At 43.1% G+C, this 20,993-nt stretch overlaps 1 protein-coding gene across 5 annotated transcripts; it reads right to left on the minus strand.

The window, feature by feature from the left end:
* Positions 1-6,351: 6,351 nt before the first annotated feature.
* Positions 6,352-20,645, minus strand: trim46b (tripartite motif containing 46b). Of its 5 annotated transcripts, none has more exons than XM_076754220.1 (12): positions 20,176-20,608; positions 17,056-17,317; positions 16,548-16,737; positions 15,833-16,031; positions 14,343-14,489; positions 13,879-13,974; positions 12,877-13,130; positions 11,873-11,994; positions 11,307-11,645; positions 9,451-9,680; positions 8,250-8,317; positions 6,352-7,797 (listed from the first exon to the last, which is right to left on the minus strand). In XM_076754220.1, exons 1-12 carry the CDS (start codon positions 20,233-20,235, stop codon positions 7,356-7,358), a joined length of 2,409 nt encoding a protein of 802 aa, XP_076610335.1. In that variant the 5' UTR covers positions 20,236-20,608; the 3' UTR covers positions 6,352-7,355. The 5 variants fall into 5 exon arrangements, with proteins under 5 accessions (XP_076610335.1, XP_076610339.1, XP_076610337.1 ...); XM_076754224.1 differs by having other exon boundaries at positions 6,353-7,797; positions 20,594-20,645; XM_076754222.1 differs by having other exon boundaries at positions 6,353-7,797; positions 20,188-20,598.
* Between the last annotated feature and the right edge of the window lie 348 nt (positions 20,646-20,993).

Below are 20,993 nucleotides of genomic sequence, written 5' to 3' on the forward strand. Positions count from 1 at the left end.
TCGGGGGTCCCGAATCCAAAGCGGGGCCGCTGAAAGTTTTGACGTTGATAAGCAGACGGCTCGTAAATATCCTTGAGCCAAGATCATTTACGGACAGGGAGAGTCTGTATTAAATTGTCGAGATAATAGTTGTGAGACCCCTGCGCCACTTAGGGCCTTCTTAATGAAGTCTTGAGCTACTCAAGTGGGTGTAAGGTCAGAGTGTGGTCAAGTGTGACCAGTCTGAACCATGTGAGAATAGCACTTGTCTCGCCCTCAGTGCCCCGAGTAAAGACACACACCTGTTTCAGCTGCTGCTGTGACGGCCGCAGTGAAACGGCGGAGGAATGCGCAGCCCCCCCCACCCCACCCCATCCACTCTTTCTCCCTCTCCACGCTCTCAATGCTGTCCTAATGAATCTCATCACACGGCCTGTGTTTGTCCCACTAGTGCTTTGTTTGTTGACCTTTATAAGACGTCATTACTTATTATCTTCATGGGTTGTGTAATTCTGCCCCATAACACAACCCCTCAACATCCACGGCCCACAATGTGTGTGTGTGTGTCTGATCAAATGCTTCTTGTCAGTGTAACGGCCATTAACAATGAACAACGGGCATAGGCTTGATGATGTCTCCCTCCTCCCTCTATCTATCCTCTCCTCTCACCCTGGAACACAATGTCCTTTAGCATTACCATTATTGACAGTGGAACTAATTGGCACATGGTTATGAAAGTTCCCCCTGGGCCATTTTAAATTGGACTGCACAATTTCCTTCAACATCTGATAGGCCAGTCCGCTCACGGGACCCGAGGTGGTATCGATTATAAATGTATTAATGTGGGTCAGTGCTGTGTACTCAGCAAGGGGCGGATGATGTCGGGCTACATGTCTAGACTGGAATAAACTGACCACATCTTGTGTTTACATAATGGATGGTAATAGGAGGAAGAGGGGAGTTCTGTCCTGTAGTTTTATCCGCTCATTGCATCGCTCTCGTTCAGTAGATCTGTTGCACGCATGGAGAAGTCGCTTCTTTGTAGCGGAATTAAATCTGACAGCAAGCCGTATCCAACAGGAAGACGACATATCTATTGCTATTTGCACATTGATTTCAGGGCAGACATTCCAAACTTTATCGACTCATTTCACTGATCTAATGAAGGGGCAGTGGAGAAACTAGGGCAGGCATTTGATGACCGAACACGCCAACCTGAGCATGAGGTTACATACAAAAACTCATTAAATCCAGCATCACCGCCTGCATACAAGAGACTACCTTTGGTCTCTCATTAGACCGCAATGTCCTCTCTTGCTCCACCAGATTCGGTCCGGCATTCAGGGCCGAAATCACGTTGCCTCACATGATCAGAGAAATCGGGCTCAGTCATCTGGGCGCACATCAATATGTTGTCGATTGACTCTACAGACTAATTACAGCGCAGGCTGCATTTAAACAAGCTACAGAGCTAAATTATTGTGCAGTATGTCTCACGTAATCAATAACTGTCACTTGAAAGGTGCAGCCACTTATTTATTTCACAGCTAACAAATCAGGTTTGGAATTGAAATCACACAAACACAGTGTACATTTGTCAGTGTCATTGTGACTGCCATTGACTTTATGTAGAAAATGCAAAAGGTCAAGGATTCCAGGATTATGGATTTGTGGTGGGCACTGGGTAATACCCTGAAAGCTGATTGTGGCCGCCCCAGGCAGGCGTGGCTGACTGTCATTGCCCATAAATGAAGTTGATTAGATGAGACTGCTGCTCTGTGGTCCCATCTATCTCCTGCTCTGGACACCAGCCATATTGTCCCCCCACCCACCCCGCTCGTTCCGCCCAAAGACCGCGACTGCTTGACCTCTCAGAAATCTGACCCTGAGGCTCCTCGCTGCTCCCCCAGGCACCTGCCAACCTTTCACCCCTTCACTGGGTGAGCATCTGGAAGGTGAGGAGGGACGTGCGAAGAGCTCAGGGTGGGCTGTTGTGAAGTATTGACACGGTAACAGATAGGGCTGTGGGGTTGGCTTCAGAGAGACGGTCAGACTGTTTTTCTCCTTTCACAGATCATACGCCGACTCCCCCTCCTCATATTGGGTGTATGTTTGTCAGTATGTGTTGTTACATGTCTGTCTCGTTTTCTGTCTAGATTTCAGTCTTTCCCTCAGTCCGTCTTTTATTTCCTTCTTTAACTGTATACACAGATCATGCAGACTATGATGTATGCACAGCTGGTCTTGACAGAGCCGTCCAGGAAACGTGTGGTTTACAGATCCCCTGTTGACACACTGATTTGACTTGCCTTTCACTTTTCAGAGACCTGGAATTTTAACTGCGCAGGGGCTATTGAGGTCCGACTCAGCATGTTTGACCATGGCGGAAAACCGCTCAAAATCTGCTGCATCCTGACTGACTGACTTACTGAATGGATATGTCACATGATACATAAAGCTCAATCAAAAAATCATGTGTTCTAACCACACGTGCAGCGGTTCCACACCTGCTCACACCATTTGTTACAAAGAATTTTGAATCATTAGTCTCGCTAAAATGCTATTCCACACTTTGGTTTTATGGAAACAATAATATCCGAGCTGTTAAGTTACAGACAGAGTGCGAAGACATATATCTGAAGTCACGCCAGCCTTAAGTTACACCTCTGGGCCAAAAAGCTGTGTAATATAGTTTGGTCCACTTGACACATGTGATCCGAAAGACAGGATTTTAATGGTTCGGACCAGTTTGGGTTCAGAATGAAATCATTTCTAATGGACGGGATCCCCACATTCTTGTTTTCTACTGTGTTTAAACCTGCAATAACTTTTTTTTTTTGGCCACAGTGGAAACAAGTTGTGAACACAACATTAACATATCATCACCTTTTTATGCTGATGTGGTGAACTTGTTAGCAAATCATTGCCTATTTGCACATCCAGCAGTTAGGGAGCAGCGTTCTTCGTTTGGAATTGTGTGTCTGGCTACCAAATGAATTGAAGTCCAATATTTTTTTTTTTTGTCTCTACCTGCTCCACAGGGAAATATCTTTAGATGCTAAAGCTCCATTATGTTTACCAGCCAGTTGCTAATTGTATCTGTCTGCTGTTTGGTACAGAGCAGGTAGTGTACAATGGGTTTTTAGAGCTTTAAAGCTGCTCAATGAGAGCGGTGAGGGCAGGACAGCTTAATAATGAGCTAAACTTCCTATAAAGATCAGTACTGCCAAAGGAAGCTGCAAGTTCAGGTGATAATTAATGATAGAATTAATGAATTGTTTTCACATTGTCATTTGATACCTCGTTATGATAAATATTTGCATATTTTGGGAAATGTCCTGATTTGCTTTGTTGCCAAAGATAGTTGAAAAGATGACTACCGCTCTCGCACCTGTCAGGTAAATGTGAAGCTACAGCCAGCAGCCAGTTAGCTTAGCATAAAGACAAGGAAACAGCCAGGAGCAGGGAAACAGTCTGGCTCTGAGCTAGCTGTTTCCCCCTGTATTCAGTCTTTATGCTAAGCTAAGATACACTGCTGAATGGTGTAGGCTTATATTTAGACAGACACGAGAATAGTATCAATCTTTCCATCTAACTCTTGGCAAAATAAGCAAGTAAGACGTTATTTGTAAGACTAGTGTTTGGCGTCACAGGGCGTGCTAACTGTGTATGCAATTTGTTTCATGCAATAAACTTCACAATTATTACATAATACTCACTGCATCATTAAACAGAGAAAACAAAGTGCAGTGTACAAATCCAATAGTAGGACATGCCACTGGAGTGTAAATGTTAAACTGAATTAGCCATGTGTCTTCTCTCACAATTGCATTGCATTAGGTTACAGTATGTGGCCATATGGGCTCTGTCTAGCATTACTGTCACCCCTCATTTATTATAGTGAGGGAAGATGGCCCAGCTATGCCCCTCAAATCCTCTTAGCCAACATTTAGCTGATTGATTTTTTTCCCCTCTTCTTCTGTTCAGATTATCAATGTGATAAAACAGGAAGTTGTATATTATTAATGCCATTCAGACTCATGGGTGGATGGATGGACGAGAAGGAGAAACATAAATGTTTCAGCAGTGGCCACGTCTGGAAGAATGATATCGCGGCGTCGTTATTGAATTTAAAGGCAGAGCAAACTGAGTAAAAGAAATGAATGTGATTCAATCCCTTCAGCAAATAACCTGTTACACATGGAGAGGAAGTGGATGATGAGTCAAATTAGAGTCCTCACGTCTTACGATTGTAATGTAGAGGTTTGTGCTTATGAAGATTAATAATTAATCTCCTCCTTCGATCAAATGAAAATTCCAAAGCTGTAAAGCGTAGGTAGCAGCCGTCAGAAACTGAGCTTGCAGCACAAAGACATTTCATTCACGTCTCTTTTTCTTTTTTTTTTATTTCACCCCCTGCCCACTTAATTCCTACTGCAGGCCTCCATCGCAGAGATCCAGGATAATGGTTTTGACTCAGCAGAGTAGTTTAAAGCAGGTTCCCCATAAACAATGTATTCCACTTCAGGCTATAGAAACCACAATGCAGGTTCAACAGAAAAAATCTGGTCTTTTGAACATGTGGTTTAGCTTCATGTTGCTTAAGACAGTTGGGTTAGCGGATTCAGACAGACTCTGTCCTATGTGTTCTCCAGATGGCACTGCACACTGTCTCTCACAGATTGTATATAGCTCTGAGATCCTTCATAAGTTCAGATGATTCCCCCCCCCCCCCCCCCCCCCCCCCCATCCTCTCCCTCTGAACTATACTAAATGATGATCGTGGAGATTATGTATTGGTAATTCCTGCCAGGTCTTTAAAAGAATGCCCATGCTGTGTGCTTAATACTCAGTGGAAGGATTATGCAGACCCCTACATGTGGTGTTGTGGCTGCATACCTCCAGTCAGACTAAACCCAATCTGTTACAGATTTGCACTAAAGAAGAGAGGTGCAGTAAGCACAAGAGGGTGGGTGGAGGGCTGTGCGGTGCCTTATTCATGCTTTACACTACATTCCACTTCTTCTATATCATGGGGGATCAGAGCTAAACCTCCCTTTGGAGGCAGTATTTTTATCTGTGTGTATTAGGACGTTAAAAAAGAATCTTGGCTTGTGTCAAGGCTGTGTGCTTTATTATTTCTTTTTCTCAATTCTCTCTTTTTTTTCCCCAACAATTTTATTTTCCCTTTGTGGTGGAGGCAAACCCAAATCCCCCTCTACAGCTTCCCCTTGAATGTGGGTCCAATTAAACACACATGTGGATTTTCATATTGAAGCTCATAAAAGGTAAACTCCAGCGATTTACATTACATTTACATAAGGAATGCTAAGTACCTACACATGTGAGGTGTTAATGTCTCTATCAAAAGCAGATGTCATCACTGTTCTGTATTCTCACTCACAAGGTGTGTCATCGAGCAAGAATCTCAAAGTCAGGCATGATTTTTAATAGGTGTAAAATTCCATAACTGTATTATTTCCCATCAGAAAAGGGCAAGAAATTCAGCATTTGGAGGTCTGACAGGTCTGCCAAGTCTGTTTAAAAATGTGATTTGCCAATAGGTGGCGTCATTTACACCTTACAAAACTAAACTCCCGTCATATTCAGTCCATTAGAGGCCATGTAGGACTGAGGGGCAAGTATCTCATGCCTGTTATCATGTGAATTTTTTATTATGTGTGTTTTAATGGTAAAGTTTGATTTACTGGTTCCTACACAGCCCCTCATACACACAAACCCATACATAAATCTAAGAGACCTTTTGGCAGTAAATGTTATTCTGTAGAGCTCAAAACTTGGCACGAATCGTCCAGTTTCTCTTTACGATGCTTGTCCCGATCAGCCAACATGTGTAAAGGTTTGTGTGCTGTTATATTAGTAATTTATGATCATGGCTATAAGGGACCAATCAAAATGTGGCGATGCATGTATTGTTAGAGATAAAAGAGCCAGAAACTTTTTTGAGAAGATAATAACAGAAAAGGCAGGTGATATATCCATAAAAGCAAATCTGTAGCTTTGGGAGGTGATTTGGAAAATGGTGCCAATTTTTCCAGTTTTCAATTTTTAAAAGCATATTTCAAAATGTATATACGCCAGTATCCTATAACAAAGGACTATTTGTATGTAAAGGGTCCACTTATTCATCTCTGTGTATGAAAATACTCTGACCCTTCAAGTAGCTGCAGTGTGTGCAGAGGAGGTAACAGAGCTGTCTGTGGTGCGCTGCTGTGTCTTGCTGCACCCTTGTGGTGAAACAACGGTAATGACTCATCCTCACACTGAGGTGGCTGATTATTAATCTTTGAAAAACCAGATGAAGAGGAATTCCGACAGAAACAACAAGAAAAGGAAACAGAAGGTGTTTTTTGTAATTTAAACAATTAGCATTTATTCTGTGTTTATTTCCTTAATCCATTTTCTTTTGCAAACATTCTGCCAGCAGGTGAAGTTTACATGAATTTAATCTGCTACTCGTTTCATAAGAAGCTCATTAACTTACAATCAAGCAAGGTTAAAAAAAAAAAATCAAAACTACTGTTTGCAAGAAAACATCTTTTTACTGGCAGCCAGTGAATCAATGCTGTTATCAGTCAAACCACACACATACCCATGCACACAGAGAAGTAAACACACACATGCACACTTACTCACACACGCGCACACACATACACACAGACATCGCCCTCATGTATTTGAAATACAAAACAGCAATGCACAAACAGAACTGCGGAAACTAGTGATTAGCTGTGCAGCAGAGGTATAATTGGAGCGCCTAATTACAGTATTGCCTCATTGTTCCTCTCTACCTCTAATTTACCACATTTACATCCCAGAAAAACAATAACTTTGGTTGGGCTCATAATGGGTGAACGACTAGAAAGTTTTCACCAACAGCAAAGAAATCTGTGTGGTTAAGTTCAGTTATAGATGCAATAAAATAGTCGAGGCCTTTTTCCTTTTTTTACTCACATAACGTTCATATCTTGAAAGCATGAGCTTAAGCTTTTAGCATAAAGGACATGAAATGATCTCTACAGGGAGGACAAACTTTGTGGAGCTGTATCTACATTAGCTTTATAAATGTATGCAATATAGCCTGGCTACAAGTGCAAGCATCAAAGATATAATTACATATAAGTGCTGGATATACCAGACACTACTTAAGCAATAATTCTTGCAAAACTGCATATAACAAAAATGTAAAAAACTTAATTACATTGCATATTTGTTGCTATACAAACATTTCCTTATACAAAGAAAATTAAATACAAAACAAAATCGCTGAGATATCTACCTTTTTGCTCTAGCTGAGTAAATACTTCACAATTACCAGTTACATTCCAAATTACCACATGACCTCAGATCAGCCATCAGTTGTTACTCAAATTAGAGACACGGGTTTGAATCGTTACTCTTCTGACCGGAGTCTGATCTGCATTGCGATTGGCTACCAGCTCCTGCAGCTGCAGCGCCCCTCCACCAATGAAACAGAAAGCCGGGCACACGGGGCCGGAGCAATCCACGTGACCTTCCCACAAAGGTCGCAGAGAGTGGGCATCGTAGAAGGTGACGCGGCCCTTCTCAAAGTCAAGGCACACACCGAGCCGGGGCGGCAGCGGGTAGGTGAGGCCTGTGGGCGAGGAGGGGCCGTTGCTGACGGGCTCTCGGACACCGTTCCCGTGATTGCCGTGGTGATGGTAGCTGTGCTGGGGCAGGTAGATCTTACCCATGCCCATCGTGAGGAAGCAGAACGGTGGAGCAGAGTCCAGGGCGTCCTCGGCCCCGCTGTCATGACCACTGTCTGGGTCGTAGCTGGAGAGAGAGTGCGGCATGAAAAATTAGCATTTAAACAACTATTTCGGATGAGTCCTCTCCTTTTTTTGCTTTTCCTCATTTGTAGCAAAAAATGCAACATAAATTCACATTCCCTTTTTTCACTTAAATGGTTATTTAAATGACCATCTTAAAAGTTTCTTTGGTGACACTGCTAAAAGCTTATAGACGTCTAAACTGTGAATGTTTTTTAACGCAGACCCTTAATTTGAAGAGTAACAAGTAAGTCGAGCTGTCAGATAAATGCTGTGGAATGGAGAGTAGAATATTTCCCTCTGAAATGCAGTGGAGAAATAGAAATAGCAGAGTAAAATGCTTTAAAATTGCACTTAAGTACAGTGTTTGAATAAATTTACATACACTTCTGATGAAACACTGCTATTTCTTTTAATGCCGTCGGTTCATTTTCTTTTCATCTTCCTGCTACTCACCGGGGGCTGGCCATGTCCTGTGGAAGGTGAAACCACTCCTGCAGTTTGGATTCCAGACCAACTCCCACCTGTTCATAAAAGACAGTGAAGAACTGAATTTGAAATCGACTAAACATTTCTCTTGTGGCAAGACTCACTCTTTTTTTCTCTTGTACATTTATTTCAAGGCAGGCAGAAATACAAACATGTTTACAGGTGATAGTTCTTCCTCTGGTGATTATTACATGAACAATTAAATGAAAAATAATTGTGATATAATCCTCACATGTGTAATCGCGATTGTCATATAATTCATACTACTAACAATAAAAAATGCAAATTTTACAGTGTGCAATGTTACAATACACATATGGGTATTAAGTTAAGCACATTGAAGTACAGTATGTGTATGTATATGTATACGTCTTCTTGATGAGATTTGTGTGTTTGTGTTGCTCTCGCTGATCTGGAGAGGGCGCAGCTCAGTTGGAGAAAGGTGGTGTTACATAACTTTTGACTGATGACAGTTGGGACTGTTGTGTTGGCAGCTTACTGTAAACTGGCAAACCTGTTCAAGTAGTGTTTTAGCTTTGTTATTTCATGTTATATTTTGTTGCCACCCCTCATGTGTCGTAGTTTATTTACTGTGTTTTCCCGCCCTTGTGATTACATGATCGTGTTCACCTGTGTCTGATTACTTCTCCTCCCCTGTCTATTTAAGTGGGTGTGTTCCCCTTTGTCTTTGCCACGTCTTCCCTTATGTGTGGCTTTCCTTGTTTGCTGAGATTCCTCTGAGTTTTTCTAGTCTAGTCCCTGGTTTCCCTGTTTCTTAGAGAATTGTCGTGTTTCCCAGCAGCTGCTTTCTTGTTTTTGGATTTTTGTACTCAGTTGGATTTTGTTTGTCTTTTTTTGTGAAATAAATCTTCTGAACCGCTTCCATCCTGCCTTTTATTTAAGTCTGCATCATTGGGTTTACTTCCTTGGTTTTTGCCTGGCCACTTAAATGTCACGCCCTCCTGATGAAGCCGATCAGCTGAGTTAATTCTTAAGAAATGATGCTTAAGGATATTTAGTTTAAAACTTAAACTATGATTGTTGCTTATTTAGCCAGAAATATTGATAGTTATCAAGGAATTTTAGATAAAACAAGCCTTTCAATCAGCTTAAATCCCAAAATCTGATCAGGGCATAAAATATGTACAAAGTACTAGATTTATGTTACCTTCACTAGGTAAGACCCAGGCTCCACTGAGCATGCCCAGTAGTGTCGTCCCTGTGTGATAGCCACATCCCCAACCAGGAGGTCTGAGGTCAGGTGACAGGAAGTGAGGGCGTGGTCAGCAGCCTGCAGCAGAGAGAGACCGGGGACGCTGCGAGCACAGCGCTGCTCTTTACTGACCACCAGCCGGTCAGCATGGAGACCCCAGCGAGAGTCCAAGTAGAAGTTGAGCACTAGGGGGGAGACAGGATAGGAGGCGCAGAAGAGGGAGAAGAAGTAGATGTGAGGGTAGAGGGAAGACAAAGAAACAGGTGCATTCAAAAATGACATATAGGGGTTTCAGAAGCGACAGGAGAAGTTTAGGAGACAACAGAAGGAAAGTTTTACAGATTTACAGTCAGAAAGCAGCAAGGAGAAGAGAAATGAGGAGAATACAAAGCAACTGAGAGGAGAGACTAAGGGGAGAGGAACAGAGAGCAGGCATGCACCTCCTCCCACCAGCACTGGGACAGAAAAGGACAACGATCCATAAATTGATGACCCAGGGAGTAAAATACAGCAGGTATCACAAAGACGCTTTGGCTCTGGAGAGTGCGGATTTTTCCAAAGGAGGAACAATTTACAGAGGGAACATACGCAACAGCAGGAAGGAAAAACAGCCTACAGGGACACAAGTAATTCACCAATCACTCAACTCGACCATTAAAGAGCCCTGGATCTGAATCCGATCCATGTTGTTAAGCCTCACGTCTTAACAAACTGCAAACCTCACCGGCGCTGCGACAGATCTCATTATAGAGCGAGAGGCAGAGGGGTGAGTGGGTGTCTAGATGGGGGAGGGCGGGGGGCAGTGGAAGAGCAGAGGATGCATGGGATGACCACAAAGAGAAAGAGGAGAGGAGATAATTATGTTGCACGGGGTGCAGCGGGGGGGTCAACAGCTATGAGTGCACTTCTTACGTTCTCTAGGAGGCATGTAGGTTGGCATCGTGGAAGTAGCGCAGGACAGGATGACAAGCACAAAGCTGTGAAATGGAGATAATGCACGAGAGGAGGATGAAGAAATACAGAGTGGGAAGGTGGGGATGTGTTGAAAGTGGAAGAAGAGTTGGAAAAAAATCAGAAAAGGAAGATGGGAATGGGCAGAAAGGAAAAAGAATGAATTATTAACTGCTCAGCACGGTCACCATCCTAATGCTTTTACCGAGTCTGATAAATAATAGTAGGTGTGAGGAGATGAATGGCTCCTGGATGACAGCAGCTGTGGCTTGCTGCGTGGATCTAATGGGATTTTCTTTTGTAGCTGTCGCACACTTATCTCTGATTTAAGTGGCTTTGAGTCATTAAGCAAAAATAGTAGAGAGATTCTTGCATAATTGGAAATGTATGAAAGAGACACTTTATGCAGGTGGAGGGTGATCCTCTGACTTCTGTTCTTGAGCGCAGAACAAGCTAAAGGACAATGCCGGTTTATTGTGTACTGTCATTGTCATAGTTTTTGGCCATTTTTCCTAAAATTCCAGAGATATGGGTATATATCGACATTGCTAAAAAGAAGTCCAATGAGGAATTTTCCTGCTGTGACCAGGCACCTCATGTTATCTAGGCCTCACCCTGAGGATGCAGACAACAATGTGCCGCCTCAGATAACCAGTTGACAGGATATTTCTACCCTATTTTTTTAATTTTCTTCCTCTTTGCAAATGTTTCATGAATTGCACATATGAGTCATACTCATTAACCAAGGCATTTGTTTTCCCACGAGGCAGTAAATGTCTAAAAGTATAATTAAGTTGCCTTGATGCAGTTTCCCCTGTGGCAAAGTCTGTTTACTTGAAAGGTTGTGTGTGTACTCTCACCAGGTGCAGGCGGGGTGTGCAGGTACACCTCCTCACTGTACTCCCCGTAGCCCGCCTTGTTGCAGCCTCTCACACGCAGCACATACACGCTGTCCATCTCCAACCTGTCGATCACAGCGCTGCTCCCACTCACTTCATCCAATCGCTGCCAGCCCCAGCGGGCGGCGGCCAGTCCTCCTCTGATGCCACCTCTAGAGGCTCCTCCTGGTACTACACCCCGACGGCGATACTCAACAGAGAAGTTCCAGGCGGGTGCTGAGTCTTGGGGGAGTCTCCAGCACAGGAAGAGCTGATCGTAGGCCAGGGTACGCTGGGTATCGATCACTGGAGCCAGGGGAGCTGTGACAAATATGGTCATAGTTGTAGCATCTACACTTCTATCAATACCTAACATGCACTTATACTTCTACGCATCTCTGCTTCATTAGACAGCATAAGTGAGATAAGACGCTCTTCAAAAAACGCTATTTTTCCATCTTCCTCCCTCCCTCTTAACACGTCCCCTTCCACTATCTCCATTTCATCCTTTCCCTTCCTCCCCCTTTCCTCTCATCACCACCTCTCACCCTGAATGAAGTTCAACTCTGTCAGGAGTTTGAGCTCTTTGGAGACGTCCAGCTGGAAGTGTCTGAAGGATGGATCAGCATCCAGAGTGAAATGCTGGAGATTCTCGATAGCTTTGCTCAGCCTGGTGCAGTGAAAGACAGGGAAAGCAGTGTAAGAGGAATAAAGGAACATTGTTCACGTGATGCTTGCATCCAGATGATAGTAGTTTTGACTGTAGTTTTTAGCAAATGTTACTCAAAGAGAAGTAAAGTCTTCATATCTTGGGGACTATTTTCTGCTGTGGATTAACACACATTTAGTGCACTAGTGAGTATTTATGCAAACAGGAGAGTGTACTGTATGTGGGATTGACTCTAAATCACTGGTTCCCTACCTGGGGGTCCCGAGCCCCACTCAGTGTTGCCAAAGCTTCACCAGGGGTCACAAGGCTTTCTTGATTTTAAGAGGCTTAAGACACCTTTTTTTAAAATATACAGTGGGCCTAGATCTTAGTATTTAATTAATTTCTGTCAATAAAACTAAATGGTATTTTATTTTTAAAGTTTAGATGACTTTTTAACATATAAACTTAAAGAACAATCTCACAGCATAAGAAGAGCTGAACACAACACACTCTTTTATGTAATTTAATTAGGAAAAATATGGAATATCATTATCGTTTAACATTATTTCTGTTGTGCATGATTTTGTAAAAGTCAACGAATTTGCAAGAAAAAAAATATGTAGCAAATAGTAGCGTGTCTTCTTTCACACAATATCATGTAAGTCTATAATATATGATGTACCATTTAGTGGTCTTTTATCATAAACAATGCAAGGATTAATGCAGAACAGCAGCTAACTGAGTTATTTTCAAGTTTGTTTTCAACAGAAACTAGGTGTGGGCAAAACCTGTTTGAGAAATGAAAGAAATGAAAACAAACTAACAAAGAAAGCGTGACCCTAATCTAAGGTCTGTTCAATCAAAACAGAGAGCAGTGCCAAAGACAAACAAATGGAAAACCTGTTATGAGTCTGGCGTGAAGCCTGTACGAAGCAGGGCTGGTCTGTTTCTTTCAGCAGCTCCTGGGTGAAGGCCATGAGCCCTGCGTGTTCCATCAAGCCCCGTCTCTCCGCCACCTGAGCAGCCAACGCCTCGCCTCTTTTCTGCCGCGCCGCCTCCAGGGCCTGAGTGAGCGAGGAGTGGCGCTCGGCGAGAGCAGCCGTCAGATCCCTGATGCTCTGAGCCAGCTGTTCTCTGGCTGCCACGCTGTTTACCTGGTGAGGAGCGCATCAACAAGTTTTAGCGCTTGGAAACGCCCAGCCGATGCTAGTTGATAAGAAACTTTCTGTCAGATTCATTCATATGGTCTTTTATAGAAATCACAATGTGCGAAGTGCTCAAAGTATACATAAACAAATCAAATAATGATGACTTCAGATTCAGATAGATCAGGCAGATCACTGCTGTGCACTCTCTGTTACTTGGATTAATAACAATGGGCCAGCTGTTTTCCACACATTTCCTTAGCTGCATGGAACTAAATCTTAAAAAATGTGACCATAATTTAATAAACCACAATGAACACACTTATGAAAAGCAATTATCTGCTACATAACAGGACCGTGCATGGCCGCACCTAGTTGCAGTGCGAACAGACAGCATCGTGTGAACAGCAAGTTGGATGCTAAAGTTGTTGGACTGCTTTATGTGTTTATGCACTAAGTGAGTTTGGAATTCAAACAACAGCACTACACGCTGCTATGACTCAGCCCAATTGTTCATAAATACAATGATAAAGACTTAAAATGTCCTTATATCTGCATACAACTACATTATAGTGTGTTATAAACAATTTATTAATCATTTATGTACTGCTTAGCGATGGTAAATGAGTGTGAGCAAACACAAGCTGGCTGTCTGTCAATGAAACAGGCAAAAATCCACCATTTTTATGGTATTTAGCTGCTGACTGGTGTTAATTCCATGTTCAGCGACACTTTGTCAGCCCAAAGTATTAATCACCTCAGTCTGAGTGATGGAACTCTCCAGCTGGGTAATCTGACCCAGAACTGTGTCCTGGTTGGACAGAATGTAGTTCATCTCCTTCGTAATCTTCTCCTATAATAATACACAGCGAAAACACGACACACAAACAACACACATACACACACACCAGACACACAGCCTTACATTAACTCTGTATCAAATTTCAATCACTCAATAACTAAACTTTAAAGGTAGAGAGGCAAATACAGACATGCAGACGGCTGAACGAATATAATCCACTTCCTGAGATACTGAGATATCATCATTTACTTGCATAAACGTATCACTGAAACAATTTAAACACAGTAATGTATGAATGGTGGGCATAAAACAAAGATTTTGCCTAAAAACATACTGGAACGTGTGTTTTTCTGAACCATCCTACATATTAAACCTTTCATTTTGCAGGACATTTAGAGAAACCCAGTCCAGAGTCGTACCTTCAGGGCTTGGTATGCATGGGCCACTGGCAGGATTTTGTGTCCAGTGTGGACGCGGCGCAGTTTGCAGAGAGGGCAGAGCAGCCGCTGACAGGACCTGCAGTAGAACTGAAGTTTCTCCTGGTCGTGCTCTGGACACGTCAGAACCTAAGGACGGGAGCAAAGTGGAAACTCACTGATCTATCTGAAGCACAATTTATCTCAGGGGAGAGAAAGAGCAGCATGTGTGTATGAAACATCTTCTGTTTAGGCAAAGGAAGGAAACTGTCTATTCAACAGCAGTCAGTACACAACAGCACACAGTGTTTTTGTCCCTGTTTGTTGTCTCGTCGCTGTGGCTGCATGATCAGAAATTAAATCTTGAGCATCGCCCAAAGCTGATCTGAAAATATCACACTTGTGTGCTCACACTGTTAACTCAAAAATAATATCTGTGAATACTGTTACAGTTTTACATGCAAGGATTGATTCCACTATAAGTTGTAATTAATCAATTCATTAACTAATTTATGAAGCTTCATTGATCAGTTATATGAAGTTCCTCTCATCCCTCACCCTTCTTCCCCTCATCCCTTCACCTCTCATCCCTTCATCCCTAGATCCTCATCCCTCCATTACTTCATCCCTCAATCCTCATCCCTCCATTACTTCATCCCTCAATCCTCATCCTAATGTATTATCCTTCATCATCTATGCTCTCCTCCATCCATAATATGCATTAAATTATAGTAAATCCGTACTTTATCTGCATGTTCTTTGTTAGTGAAAAGCTATTACGATGCTTTTGGTTTGCCAGATTGTGAAAAATCATCCTCCTTCAGGTTGACGCTTGCTTCAGATAAATGGGAAATGCACTTTTGTGTTTTTGTAGCTCCTTCACATACACACAAATGATAGCGAGTGACCATGCAGGGTGCAAGCTGGACCATCGGGAGCAATTTGGGGTTCAGTGTGTCGCCCAAGGACATTTTGGCATGTGGACAGAAGGAAGTGTGGCTCAAACCACCAAACCTGTGATCAGTGGACAACCCCCTCTTCCTACTGAGCCACAGCCGTTCCTAATAATATTCTAAATATCTCTTTAATCTAATTTCATTTGACTAATGTAATACCCTTATTAATAACTTCATACCCTTTATAACAGCAGACTTAATGGTTTGAGAGAAAGTGAGAAATTTTTAAAATATTACATTTCTAAGTGCATTTTTAATACACAGTAAGGATCACAACCCCAATCAAAGAGATTTTTTTAACAACCTTGCAACCCCAAAATTGTCTTATGACTGGATTATAACTGAGTTGTAAAGCATTACTTGAGGATTTAAATAATTGTGATGTGTACATTCTTTATAAAGGGTGCAGGGTTTCATTCTTTAAACTGTAGATACAGTATATTTTATTATATTTTTTTGAAAGATGGTATGAAAATGAAGGCTGTGATGTCTTATCATTAAATATGCACATCAAAAGTAAGTGTCCCAATGTCTTACCTTTGGTCTGAAGTTGAGCGTAGGCTGGATATGTTCATGTTGTGCCCGTGGCGTCCCCCACGGGTGATACAGCTTGAAACACTCATTACAGAAATTGGCTCTGCAGTCGGCACAGCCCTTTGTGGCCTCCAGAGCTTGTGGAGGCTTACAGAACTGGCACATCACAGCCACACTGCCCAGACTCACTGTGTGTCTGTACCTGGTGGGGGTGTGGAGAGAGGGCAGCAAGGGAAGCCAGAAGAGGAAGATTGTTTTAGCCTATAACCTTTTATCAAGAGGGATTTACCAGCAAGCAATTACCGAATAAAAAAAGTCAAAAGCAGACAAATACGGACAATATGGAGTGAAATTTTCTGTAAACCGAATGAAAGCTTGTTAAACATTGTGAGAGAATGAGACAAACAGTATTGGATAGCTGATAAAGTGACCACAAAGCTGCTATGGAAGCACACAGTCAGCCATGGTCGCTACAGTGTGTTGCAGTGCACGCTCTGCAGGATTCTTCAACAGCTCAGCTGCTGCTGAGGAATTACAATCAGCACTGGACATGTTCCCACACCTTCTGTTTGTTTTTTCAGGCTCAACACATCTATTCATGTGCATTTGTCCCCAAATATCAGAAGCACTGATGGACACTATCAGGACAGTATCACTGTATGTATATCTTTGCATTGTCTCACTGTTTTTGGTGTGTGCATGTGTGTGTGATACCTACCTCTCAACTATACGCTCCAAGGTGAGGTTGCGCAGGCAGTCAGTAAGGCCCTTCTCTCCCAACTCCACATCTCGGCCACAGGGGACACAGGGGAACATCATCACCAGCGGCGGGCCCTCTTTACGGCGTCGTCCTGGATATGTCCCATATCCCGGAGACCGGGGCATGGATGGGGAAGGCGGGTGGGGACCTCAAAGAAGAAAAAAGGCTAGTTATGAGTAGTGGGAGACAGAAAATGACAGGAGATGATCTCTTTTCCCAACATAAATCTTGTATGTTGAGAATGATCTGAGTGAAATCAATAAATAGGTTTAACTACAATGTAATCACATGGTTTCTGTTCCCTTTTCACTGCGTGTCAAAATGCAATGCAGAGCACTCAAACCAAAAAAAAAAAAGCCTCCATGTAATCTTTAAAGTAGAATGTTTAATCCACACAAGACTTATTTAGCTATTTCCCATCTCACCCCCCTCAACACAGTAAATCAATGTGAAGGGGAGTTCAAACCTGCACGCAGCACACGGTCAATAGGTCGCTGCTCAGCTTTAGGTGTAGGCCTGCGGGCCTGGCGGGGTGAGCGGGTGTTGGGTGTGGAGGCTGGGGAGTTTGGCTCTGGGGGAAGCTCTGGAAGCGGGTAGCCGCTTGCGACCAAGACCTCCGAGGCACACATGAGGCAGACGCTGTGCTGGCATGGCAGGACCACGGGCTGTTTGACTATGTCCTTACACACAGGACAATGCAGCTCACGCTCCAGGCTCTTCATGTTAGACTGTCAGGGGAAAAGAAAGCAGGGCTTAAGATCTGATTGCTCAACATTGCTTCACCTTTCTTGCAGAAAACAGAGCTGAGTATTCAGCAATTTCTCAACCAAAATAAGTTGGTGTTGTTGTAACATATTGAGAGGAACAAATGTGCAAAATCAGACTTTAATCCCTGCAGGTAATTCTGGGAACCATATGAAATGTTCTGATACTAAAACAATACTTTTTAGGACCTTACTATGAGACATACAAACATGTTTTACAGAACCCTTTTTTTTTCATTTAGCAAAGCTTCACAAACAGTTACGCAAGAACTTAATAGTGTAATATTTGCAATCTGACCAGGCACTCAAAGCCATTTCAGTCTGCAGCTACAAAGCATTGAGGCTACCCAGCCCTGCTTTCCACCAAGGAGGCACAGCATCATAGGCCATAAAGGACTGATTTTAGAGAGAGACAGGGCAAATGAGAAGGGTTGTCTAAGACTGGCGACATAGGCCATCATTCTTGTTAAATATGGATAAAAAGCAGGCATTAATTATTCAACCACTGTACATGTGCATCTGTTACATTACAGCCCTGCATATGAAGATGTGCTCTTTTGCCAGTATGCTTTTGTTACACAATGAGATGGTCCATGTTTTTCTGATTTTTCACACGGTATTTTTTACTCAGCACCTTAACACACATACTGCAGAGTACATAATGAGCCATGGCACAATGGGGAACAGGACATAATAGCGCAAAGACACAGTGTATTACACATATTGAGTGAAAGTGGACTTTTCAGGTCATTTGATCACTTTTTCAACACAATATACAGATTACTGGACCAGTTTCTTTGTATTTAAGGGAGTGCAAGTATACCTCACTGCTGCGTTCAGTCTACATAAACACAGTGGTCAGAGCTGGGGTGGAAGGGTGAAAAAGCTGCACCTCTGGAGCAGTTGGTGTGTCACAGTCCTGCTCAAGGACATGGATTTGACAGAAGAGGGCACATTGACTGTTGCGGGAACCTGTGACTTCACAGCTACAGTCAGCCTTAGCACAGATGTCCCTGCCTCGTAAATTATGGTCAGAGGTTCTTGTTCCCTTATCCACTGCTCTACACTGGGATGTGTGATTATCAGTTTTTGTGTTGAGTCAGTATTTGTTAGTGCAGCACTGGGGGAGTGTATTATATTTTCAGCCATGCTGCGAGTCAGGATGGCCTGCTTTGGTTTGCTTCATGGATGTCCTTGACACACAACCTCAAACCTGCAGCCCAAACTGTTGCAGGGCCAGCTGCAGCACATCTACACCACTGACACTATGAGTTAACTTCAAAACCAGGACACGAATAACTGACTGACCGTGCTGCATAGGGGGTTTGGGGATTTTGTCACCATGATTTGATGTGATGCAGCATCAGGACAGCTTATCACAGCACACCAGAAACCACTGTTACGATCACCGGGTTTAGACTCTAGGCCATGTGGATGCAGAATCAGTGGGGATAGTGTATATAAATTCCTGCATGTCTACTGGATTTAACAAGTCACACAGTACTATACAACTGGAAGACAAACTTCACACACAAACACACTTATGTTGACTGATGAAAGCAGCATTTCTTCATATCACATAAAACAATGCAGCTGCAGACACGTGCCCCATATGGGCCAGAATTAGGCTGCTGCGAAAAAACCACGAGACCAATATTGAAGCGTTACATTGGAATAATTGGATTAATCAAAACAACCTACTTTCTCCTTCAGTCCACCTCAGTCTCTCTGTGTCATTCTCCAATGTCAACCCCGGCCTGCCTGTCTCTCCTCCTCTCGCAGTTTAGCCTATTGCAATTTCAGGCTTTTGCGAATCCAGCCGGCCATGAACCTACACCACGGTAGACTGTGGGCCTGTTGTATCCACCTCAAATGAACAGTACGCGCTGCTAATGCTGAGCCCGGCGTGGTGAAGGCGCAAATCAGGCGCTGCGACAGCGCATCCTTACCTTCACCTGGAATCTAGGCGCCATGGCAGCAGACTACGTGTATATTTCCAGCATCAAGACAGCGCTGTCTCTTGAAAAGAGGGGAGGGGTTTGAGGCTTTGCATCGCGAGCAATGAGCACCCTGCGCCGGTAAAATCGGGGCTTGAGGAAAGGATTATGGTGGCTGATTCGACTGCATGAAAGGATGTGGTACGTGCACGAGACCTCCACACCTCTCCTCTATTGTAAGCTTCCCTGCAAATTACTCATATGTTTTAACCCCATAGCGGCCGATGCTACCAGCAGCACCCACACGCGCTTCTTTATCCCTTGCCTCAGCAGCAGCAGCAGCAGCAGCAGCCGAAAGTCCTGCATCCCGTCTCCATGGAAACGCCATCCCGTGAGCCCAAAAAAAGAAACGCGACCTATCGGTCAGCATCTGTGCTGTTCTGTCATTTGATAATGTTTGCAACATCCCTAATATATGATCAAAGAACGAGCATATTTTCGTCAAATTCTCAGGAGGAATTTAGCTTGAATCTGGTGCATCGAGGCATGTCAGGACCTCCATTAGCACCAAGGGAACATAACGAACCGTAGGCTTTTGATTTCCCACAGCAAATATGTGAGAATAACCCATATTCTATCGGCTATAGACTGTTTCTTTAATTTAATTTCAACGGACTTTAATCGGGGTGCAAAAAAATGAAGGCGCGTTTTACGGAAATGGGACGTGCCATCCAATCCGTTCATTCGGGTCTCCTCTTTAAAAACACGGTACAGTCTGTAGTCGTTATGGTAATTAAAAAATAATAATAATAAAATGAAAAACACCCTAAAAACACCCTAATTTATGTCCATCCACCGACAACACAAACATATACATATACTCACACTGATACGAACCAATGCTTCCATCGTTGACGTGGCTGTTTTTACATCCATCTCAGCCATTTTAAGAAAATAGGCATGTTTTCATCATCTGGATATAAATCGTGATGTCTCTGGACCAAACGCCATATGGTACATATTAAAAACTCAAATATGTGCAACCGTTTAGATAAGTCAAATTCTGCGGGGGTTTTAAGAAACGTTTTTTTTTGTTTTTTTTTTAAAGGAAACTCGATCTGGACAGCACGAAAAACCAAAAGGCTGACGGGCTCAGCATCACTCTCCCAGTAACCATAAAAGAATGAAGACACCGATTTCTAAATTTGGTCGTTAACGTCGGTGTATATCCTCACGAACAGATGCCTGTGGCTTTTATTCCTCACCCAGACATGCCGCCCCCCACCCTTCCCCATCCCCTCACCGGATGCCTTCAAATGATGTGGCACACAGCAGGGTGAAGGCTTGATGTCATAGGAGGGGGAAGCGGTCGGAATCCTCTGTTATAAAACAAATGAGGATCTCAGATCATGGGATCCTGGGTGATGTAGGTCTGTAGACGAACATCCACGACCGTTTACAGTAATCTGTCGGCTGTGCATGCATTTTAAGGATCCTCATGCCTATGGCATCCCTGGATAGCTGTAATGGTTTGTAAATGTCCAGGTGAATGTGAGAGTCATATCTCGCTCCTGTGTTGCTCTACGCTTTGGAGAACCCAGAATGTGCATGAACTGTCTACTTCTCTATTATGCAGAAGGGCTCCATTGAGAGCACTATTATCATATTACTGTGATTACTGCTGTTGATAAAATGACATTTTA

This window comes from Chaetodon auriga, chromosome 17 (genome assembly GCF_051107435.1).
Source record: "Chaetodon auriga isolate fChaAug3 chromosome 17, fChaAug3.hap1, whole genome shotgun sequence".
Taxonomy (NCBI): Eukaryota; Metazoa; Chordata; class Actinopteri; order Chaetodontiformes; family Chaetodontidae; genus Chaetodon; species Chaetodon auriga.

What these genes read in the sequence shown, in the direction of transcription:
- trim46b (XM_076754220.1), bottom strand. Translation starts at nt 20,235, where the DNA reads ATGGCTGAGATGGATGTAAAAACAGCCACGTCAACGATGGAAGCATTG. An exon ending in AAGCATTGGTTCGTATCAGT is followed by an intron (nt 17,318 to 20,175) that starts GTGAGTATATGT and finishes TTCCCCTGACAG; the next exon opens with TCTAACATGAAGAGCCTGGA. An exon ending in CGCTCAACTTCAGACCAAAG is followed by an intron (nt 14,490 to 15,832) that starts GTAAGACATTGG and finishes TCCCGTCCTTAG; the next exon opens with GTTCTGACGTGTCCAGAGCA.